Source organism: Penaeus vannamei, chromosome 35 (genome assembly GCF_042767895.1).
Source record: "Penaeus vannamei isolate JL-2024 chromosome 35, ASM4276789v1, whole genome shotgun sequence".
Lineage (NCBI taxonomy): Eukaryota > Metazoa > Arthropoda > Malacostraca > Decapoda > Penaeidae > Penaeus > Penaeus vannamei.
Window position 1 is genome coordinate 27472879 of NC_091583.1, and position 10000 is coordinate 27482878.

At 37.1% G+C, this 10000-nt stretch overlaps 2 protein-coding genes across 2 annotated transcripts in view; one reads left to right on the forward strand and one right to left on the reverse strand.

Annotated features, from left to right (window-relative positions):
• LOC113807926 (protein vestigial) overlaps positions 1-6797 on the forward strand; it is a 43534-nt gene extending 36737 nt beyond the window's left edge. Inside the window, exon 5 of the mRNA XM_070113918.1 lies at positions 6362-6797. Coding sequence (XP_069970019.1) covers positions 6362-6417 — 56 coding nt within the window. The 3' untranslated portion in view covers positions 6418-6797. The remainder of the gene's footprint in view (positions 1-6361) is intronic.
• The window catches only part of LOC113827540 (uncharacterized), a 340991-nt gene that overhangs the window by 303301 nt on the left and 27690 nt on the right, over positions 1-10000 (reverse strand). The gene's annotated exons all lie outside the window — the stretch shown is intronic.

Sequence of the window (10000 nt, forward strand, 5' to 3'; positions counted from 1 at the left end):
AGAGAGAGAGGAGAGGGGAGAGAGTGAGAGAGGAGAGAGAGGAGAGGAGAGAGGAGGCGGGAGAGAGAGGAGAGAGAGAGGAGAGGGGAGAGAGGAGAGGGGAGAGAGGGGAGAGGAGACAGAGGGGAGAGCGGAGAGGGGAGAGAGGGGAGAGGGGGTGTGCATGGGCGAGGGAGTGGGCGGGGAATGATTAAATGGTTGTTGGCTGCGTTATTGCATTTAATTGTCTCGATCAAGGGCCGTTGTTCCGAGTGTCGACTGCGGAGCTGACTTCGGCTTCATGTTCGAGTGGCGTTCGGTTAGTTATTTATGTATGGCTTTTGGCAATGAAGTCTTAGTTTAGAGATAACATTCGGTGGAAATCAATTTAGTGAGGATTCAAGGTCTTTTCTTAATAATGTAATTGGAAATGGAGCTACAAATAAGGACTTTGATATTAATAGATGCATCTGATAATACACAGAGATGAAAATTATTTTAATTCGTGACAATAGAAATAGTCCTTCAGGTGCTAGATAATATTTCTTTATTTTGTAACTGGTTCACGAAAATATATGATCTTTTCCAAATTGTTGCCTGAGCAGTGAAAAATACGCTTATACAGGTTTTCTCCGATAATATATACCACTTTAAAGATACCAATAACAGTAATAATGATAATAATAATAATAATGATAATACTACTACTAATAATAATGAAAATGATAATAATTATAATAATTATATTAGCGACAATAACGATAACAAAATAAAAAATCATAATAATATAAAAGGTAAGGACTCCAGCCAAATCCAAGATGCAGTCGAAGCCAGAGTCGGACCCGAGCATCGGAAGGCGTCGAGGGCGAGGGGGGAATCAGGACAATATTGGCGGGAGAATGGCGGAGACCACGTCAATAATGGCCCCGCGCACTCCACTTCCTCTCCCATTCGCTCGTCTCCAAAATGGATTATCCGACTTTCGAACCGTCGTCGCCAAACTCCTGTCGGGGAGAGAATATGAATCGAAAGTAGATATAACTCGCGGGAGGTATCTTAAGCGGACACAGAACCGGCAAAAAGAAAATCAAAAAAGAAAGGAAGAAAGCCATTGGGAACAGAACGCGATTGTCCGATTCCGAACGGTATGGCTTGGGATGAGTCCGATCGCTGCGGGGATAATCTCATTTTGAATGACCAAGCTCATAAGATTAACATCCTGGAATGCAATAAACATACATCGGGTGATGACAGTAAGGGGGAAAGGAGGGGAAGGGAGGGGAGAGGAGAAGGGGAGAGAAAGAGAGAGAGAGAGAGAGAGACGAGAGGGGAAAAGGGAGCGACTCCCCGTGTTCGATCTTATTGATGGAAACGTTATGGTGATATTTCTCTCCTCACGGCGGCCATAACGGGATCTATTGATGATTTGTCTGTCAATCAATTATACATTACAGCTCTGGAATGGCCGGGAGAGATATAGATCTTGCCCGGAACAGGAAAATCGCCCTTGCTGATACGCATCGCGAACTCCTTTTGTTCGGTGTTATTAGAATGTTATCGATAAAGTTCCCCCTTCATAAAAAGGACTTGCTATCACTGTTCTCCTTTTTTTCGGGAACTTTTTTTTTTACTCATTCTTGTTTTTATTTTTTTATTGTTGATCTTAAAGCCCGTTGAAGTTATAATTTCTGTTATTTTATTATTATTATTTTTTTTTGCCCGTAACCCTTCCTCGTCAGTCGTGGGTCCATCGGGGATTCCCCTTTCCCTGGCTAGCGACGGCGGGGGTTTCCCTGTGAGAGGAACCCTTTCGCTCGGAGTGAATTTGAGTCGCCTTCAAGCAATTCGAATTCGAGGGGAAAACATTGCTTTTACACTAACAAACGCAGACACACACACACGTATACATATACATACGTACATATATATATATATATATATATATATATATATATATATGTATATATATATATATAATATATATATATATATATATATATATATATATATATATAAATATATATATAAATATATATATATATATATATATATATATATATATATATATATATATATGCATATATACATACATATATATATATATATATATATATATATATATATATATATATATATATATATATATATATATATATATATACATATATATATGATATATATATATATATATATATATATATATGATATATATATATGTATATATATAGATATATATATATGCATATATATATATCTCTCTATATATATATATACATACAGACATATATATATATATATATATATATATATATATATATATATATATATACATATATATACATATATATATATATATATATATATATATATATATATATATATATATTTATATATGTATATATATATATATATATATATATGCATATATATGTACATTTATAAATATATCTGTATATATCTGTTGTATATATATATATTTTATATATATATATATATATATATATATATATATATATATATATATATATATATATATATATATATATATATATATACATATATATGTACATTTATAAATATATCTGTATATATCTGTTGTATATATATATATATTTTATATATATATATGTATATATATATATATATATATATATATATATATATATATATATATATATATATATATATATATATATATATGTATGTATATACATGTGTATGTGTATACACACACACACACACATATATAGATAGATAGATATATACACATATGTATGTATGTATATGTATATGTATAGACACACACATACACACACACACACACACACACACACACACACACACACACACACACACACATATATATATATATATATATATATATATATATATATATATATATATATATATATATATATAGAGAGAGATAGATAGAGAGAGAGAGAGAGAGAGAGAGAGAAAACGAGAGAGAGAGAGATAGAGATAGATAGATTGATAGATAGACAAATAGGCAGAAAGAGAGATGGACACACACACACACCTCCCCTCCCCTCCCCTCACCCCCCAACTATCCTCCCCACTCCCCCCTCACCCCCCAACCCCACCCCCCACCCCCCCACCCCGCCGCACCCCGCCCGCCCAGCATCAAAGGCCCGGGGGCGCTCTTATCTCCCCATCGCCGCCCCCCCCCCCCTTATCCGCGTAATCAGCTAGCTCCCCGATGCCCGAGCGCCGATGTCAGCGCAGCCGATATTCTCACGGGGGAGATCGGCCGGACATCAGTATGCAGGCTTGACTTCGCCGATAAGGGATCTCTTGACTCTCACACGCTTGGGGGGGGTAGGGGAGGAGTAGGGGGGGAGAGAAGGGGGGTAGGAGGGGGAGGAAGGGGAGGGAGGGGTGGGAGGGGAGGAGGAAGGGGGGTGGGGGAGAAGGGGGGGTAGGAGGTGGGGGGGAAAGGAGGAGGACTAGGGGTGGGGGAGGGAGGGGGTTGGGAGGGGATGGGAGGGGGGAGGAGTGTAGGTCTATAGGGGAAGAAGGGGGATAGGAGGTGGGGGAGGACTAGGGATGGGGGAAGGGGATAGGGGGAGGGGGTGGGGAGTGTAGGTCTATATCTTTCTCAGGCCGGAGGGAAGAGGCACCTGAGGAAGGACTTGGGCGTGTGTGTGTGTGTGTGTGTGTGTGTGTGTCTGTATGCGTATGTGTGTCTGTATACGTGTGTCTGTCTGTATACGTGTGTGTGTCTGTATGCGTGTGTGTGTCTGTATGCGTATGTGTCTGTCTGTATACGTGTGTGTTTCTGTATACGTGTATGTGTCTGTATGCGTGTGTGTGTCTGTATACGTGTATCTGTCTGTATACGTGTGTGTGTCTGTATGCGTGTATGTGTCTGTATGCGTGTCTGTGTCTGTATACGTGTGTGTGTCTGTATGTGTGTGTGTGTCTGTATACGTGTGTGTGTCTGTATACGTGAATGTATCTGTATGCGTGTGTATGCGTGCGTTCGGACAAGCAAACAATATAAAAAAAAACAGGTACACAAACACACTCACAAACACTCGTTCCCAGGCCAAGAGTAAGGCACACAGACCGATCGCCGGTTATGATAGTCGGTCCTGATCTTAGGCGGCCATTTATACACCTGTCAAGACACCGGCCTGTCAAGAAATCGGTCTTTCGATCCCTGGGCTGATTGCTCGTGTTTCGCTGTCACTCGTTTGGCATTTCCTTTTTCTTCTCTCTTCATTTTCTTCTTCGTCTTTGTTTCTGTTTCTCTGTCTGGCTGGCTGGATGTTTGTCTGTCTGTCTGTCTCTTCTCTGTCTCGTTCTCTCTCTTTTTCTTTCTCTCTCTCTCTCTCTCTCTCTCTCTCTCTCTCTCTCTCTCTCTCTGCTTCTTTCTCTCCCCTCCTCCCTCCCTCTCCCTCTCGTCTCTCCCTCTCTCTCTTTCTCACCCCCCCTCTCTCTCTCTTGCTCTTGCTCTCTCTCTCTCTCTCTCTCTCTCTCTCTCTCTCTCTCTCTCTCTCTCTCTCTCTCTCTCCCTCTTCCTAATTTGGCTTCTTATCGACTCTCATTATCTCGAATTACAGAGTGGAGATCGTCTATTTGTTTCGATTTTATTTGTTTTATCTATCTTCTTTTTTTCTATATTTTCCTTCCTTTTATCTGGAACTTTATTGTCAGAAGAGAAAACATCATCTTAATTTCTCTCTTTTCTTATCTTATCATGTCAATTGTCATCTCCTGCGCAGTTGACATGATCTTAGCGTGTGACACGTTGGAGTCATCCCGTGTCGGTCAGTTGACAGCCCCATGACAGTGAGGAAAGGAGAAAAATATATTTTCTCCCTGTCAATGTGTCAATTTTGCTAACTGTTCTTCTGTCTTAATGTTCCTTAATATTTTTGTATTTTCGACCAACGGCAAGTTGATTATTTAATATTTTTTTTCTCTTTTATCTGGTTTATTTAGCTTTCTCTTCCATTACTATATTTATTCTCCCTATTTCATATTTTATTTCTTTCTCTCCACTTCATTTAGCACTGTATTGCCCCTTTCTCTCCTCCGCTATCCACGTCATCTATCCACCTATTCTCTTCTCCGCTATCCACTTCATCTATCCACCTATTCTCTTCTCCGCTATCCACTTCATCTAACCACCTATTCTCTTCTCCGCTATCCACTTATTCTCTTCTCCGCTCTCCACTTCATCTATCCATCTATTATCTCTTCTCCGCTATCCACTTCCTTCAAGTACCGTTTGCCTCTTTTTTCTTTCCCGCTATCCACCTCGTTCATCCTTCCTCTTCCTTCTCTCTCTACCGCCGAGGAAGAGAAAACGGGAAGACCCACAATCCGACGACAACTTATCGAAAAAAACCCTTAAGATTGATCTCCGAAAACTGAAGAATCCGCCAAGACCAGCCAATCATTTTTATGTGTAAGAGGAAGTGGATTATTATTCCTCTAGATTTTATCAAAGTAATGAGCTGCGTGCTTCGTGGTCGTAATTTTCTTTTGTCTTCAAATTTATTCGGAACGGCAGATCCTATCGTGAAGGCTTCTATCGTGAACGACCGAGAAATTCGAAGCAATGAATTCGAATCTTTATTCAAGATTTGCTTTTTTTTGTACAAAGGACATCGATTTTTTTTTGTACAAGAGATTGATTTCTTGTACAAGAGACACCGAATTCTTGTACAAGAGAGAAAAATTTCTTTATACAAGAGACATCGATTCCTTGTACAAGAGAGATTATTTTTTGTACAAGACACCGAATTCTTGTACAAGAGCCATCAATTTCTTTATACAAGAGACATCGATTCCTTGTACAAGAGAGTATTTTTTTGTACAAGAGAGTATTTTTTTGTACAAGAGACACCGAATTCTTGTACGAGAGCCATCAATTTCTTTATGCAAGAGGCATCGATTCCTTGTACAAGAGAGATTACTTTCTTGTACAAACATCGACTCCTTGTACAAGAAACACCATCTTGTACAAGAGAGACACCGATTCCTTGTACAAGAGTCATCGAGCCCGCAATTTAATACCTCCAAGAGTCGCCATGTTTACGCAACATCTCCAAGCGAATAAAATTGGCACCGACTCATGAAGTGCGGAACACGGGAGTCACTTGGAAACGCGAGACCTTACTCATTTTACGGGATGACTCGACACTTCTGGGATCGTGTGTCTTCGTCCAGGTCAATAATCTGATCATTGCTCATTCGCCATTTTCTTTTTCTCTTATTTTTTGTCTTTTTACTATATTTTTTTCTTTTATTTTATTGAGAATTTCGTTCTATCATCTACCATCTGTAGCATCAGCATACTGTACTTTATATGACACTCTAATATGCAAATAAATTATTCTTGTTCTTGCAGGTCTGGAAGGCACCGGAGCGACCCAAGAAGCGAGCAAGGATCTGTACTGGTTCTAGAAGGTTCTTCCTGGCACGAAGAAGGTTCTAGAAGTTCTTCCTGGCACGGAGAAGGTTCTAGAAGTTCTTCCTGGCCCGGAAAATGTTCTAGGTGGTTCTTCTTGGCACACAGAAGGTTCTAGAAGTTCTTCCTGGCACGGAGAAGGTTCTAGAAGTTCTTCCTGGCACGGAGAAGGTTCTAGAAGTTCTTCCTGGCACGGAGAAGGTTCTAGAAGTGCTTCCTGGCCCGGAAAAGGTTCTAGGTGGTTCTTCTTGGCAGGAAAAAGATTCTAGATGCTTGTTCTTGGGCCGGAGAATGTTCAAGAGACTCCTCTAGGCATGGAGAATGTTCTATGATGTTCAGCTTAGCCCAGAGAGGCTTCTAAACGATTCTTCTTGGCTAGGAACACTGAGAAGGTTCTAGACGCTTCTTCCTAGTACGGAGAAGGTTGTAGATGGTTCTTCTGATACAGAAAAGGTTGTGGAAGTGCTTCTGGCACGAAATATCTAGAGGTTCTTCCTGGCACGAGGAAGGTTCTCGACGGTTCTTCTTGATAAGAAGGTTCTAGAGTTTTTTTCCGACCCAGAGAAGGTTCTAGAGTTTTTTTCCGACCCAGAGAAGGTTCTAGAGTTTTTTTCTGGCCCGGAGAGGTTTTCAGACGGATCTTCCAGGGACAGGGAAGGTTCAAGATGGTTCTTGGCGTTCCCAAGTCCAGTATCGACATATGTACCTTCTCATACTTGAAAACAATATATAGTACCTTCGTATATCTGAAAAAAATGAGATATAAACTAGAAAGAAATATATTACCTTCGTATATCTGAAAAAAAGAGATATAAACTAAAAAAAAAGAAAATATATTACCTTCGTATATCTGAAAAAAATGAATAAACTAAAAAAAGAAAATATATTACCTTCGTATATCTGGAAAAAATGAGATATAAACTAAAAAAAGAAAATATATTACCTTAGTATATCAGAAAAAAATGAGATATAAACTAGATATATGGAAATATACCCGAGACCTGGCACGCGGAGTGATATGCCCAGATCTGAAGAGGTGTAACTACTCGTCTTATGGAGTACAGTGTATGTACTAATAAAATAAGTACTTTTCTCCTTTCATGGTTCGAGATTCTGGACCCTGGAAGGTGATGAACAAACAAAGAAACAAACAACTGATGGGAAGTGGTGCTGAAGGGCGTGACGAACAAACAAAGAAACAAACAACTGATGGGAAGTGGTGCTGAAGGTCGTGACGAACAAACAAAGAAACAAACAACTGATGGGAAGTGGTGCTGAAGGTCGTGAGGAACAAACAAAGAAACAAACAACTGATAGGAAGTGGTGCTGAAGGTCGTGACGAACAAACAAAGAAACAAACAACTGAAAAAAAAAGTTCTTGAAGGAAGTGATTTCGAAAATACTCGTGTGGATTCTCAGTGACTTAAAGTGATGTGAGTCTATAACTTGACGACGTGATGTGAAGGTGTGCGAAGGTAAGAAAAGCGTGACTTTGCAGAAAAGGACGAAGAGTGTGTGCAGTTCACAATTAGGTAATAATGACTTCATACTTAACTTCCTTGAGCACAAGTTGAGAAAAATGTTTTTTTTTTATGAAGTCGGTGCTATGAAATCATGATAAAAAATGAAAAAAAGATAAATTAGGTGTTTTTTTCTGGAGTTGTAGTATTTTGTTGATAAATTAGCAAATTATATATACAAAGAATTATAAGACAGAACGAAAAACAAAAAAATGGTTAACTGTCTCTTCATTTCTTCACTTACGGACGTTTTAGAAATTTCGAGACAAGTTTATCTATGAAAATTATTATCATCATTTTCTTCCAAGTTCGCGGTAAAAAAAAGAAACTTGATTTTCCGTTCACACCAAAATTCGCATGAATGAACCTTTTTATATATATATACAAATCCCTTGAAACATGATGATAAAAAAAGCAAAGAGAGAAAGAAACTAAAAAAAAAGAAAAAAGAAGAGAGATAAACCTTTTCAACGATTCACACAGCTGGTGAATCTCTTGAAGAAAAAGTTACTCAACATACGATAATTGAACCAGTGATAGGGTACACATAAACGACCCTATAAAATCGAAAAAATACAACTGTAACTATAGCTTAATGTAAGTTGGTTCCGTTTATACTTACTATCCATAGCATAATACTCATGGCTTCCATATGTACCCAAGCTTTTTGCCTATAGGGTGGGGGAGGAGGGAGGAGAGGGGAGGGAGGGGGGGTTGGGGGTTCGCGTGTCCCCTTCCCCTCCCCCTCCTCTCCCTCCCCCTCCCCATCCCCATCCCCCCCTCCCCGTTCTCCCGGTCACCTGTACTTTCTGAATGTCCCTCTAAGTTGGTTTTCTAAGTTCGGGGAAAATGTTCTCAAGTTGTTCCGATACTTTGGAGAAAGTGAGACACAGAAGAGAAGAAAAAAGAGGAATAGAGAGATGGATTTTCTCATTACTGTGATCATTATTACTATCAGTTATCATTATTATCATTACTATTATTATTATCATTATTAGTATTACTATTGTCATTATTAACATTATTATTATTATTATTTTCATTATTATTATTATCTTTATTATTATTATTACTATTGCCATTATTAACATTATTATTATTATCATTATTATTATTATTATTATTATCATTATTATTGTTATTTTATTATCATTATCTTTATTATCAGCATTATTATCATTGTCCTTATTATTATTATTATTATAATTTTCCTCATTATTATTATCATTCTTCTTCTTCCTTTCTTTTCTTTTTCTTCTTCTTCCTTTAATTATTATTATTTTCATTATCATTATTATTATCATTATTATCATTATCGTTATTCTTATTATTATTACTGTTGTTGCTGTTATTATCATTATTATAATTCTTATGATGATAATAATAATAATAATAATAATAATAATGATAATGATAATAATAATTATTATTATCATAATGACGATAATAATAATAACATTAATCAACATCTTTTTCGTTATTATTATTATTATTATTTTATTACTATTGTTATTATCGTTACCATTACCTTTATTTTTTATTATTATTATTATCCTTATCAATGTTATTATTATCAATATAATGATTAATATTACCATTATTACTTTGATCATCAATATTATTACTATCATGATTACTTTAATCATTATGATCATTATTACCATTACTATCAGGTCTGTGAATATATTTTTTTATATAAACACTTAAAAATATTCCCCCTCTTTCACATACATTCCAAAATCCTAGTCGGGAAATAAAACATTCTTAATGGAAAAAAAATATATATGAATGAGAATGAATATCTTCACAATACAAGAGAGATAAGATATTCATTCTCATTCATACCTTTTCTATGTTTATCGACATGAATACGGTTAATTGCAATCAATTCATCTATCGGTTTATTAGGATTGTACGAGGCCCGACCTAATGAATATTCGTATATAAAGACATGCACATACACCGAAGTAAATTACATATCTATCTATCAGATATATATACACATTTATCTATCTATCTATACGGTAGATGTGCACGTCTAGACTGATGGATTTGCATC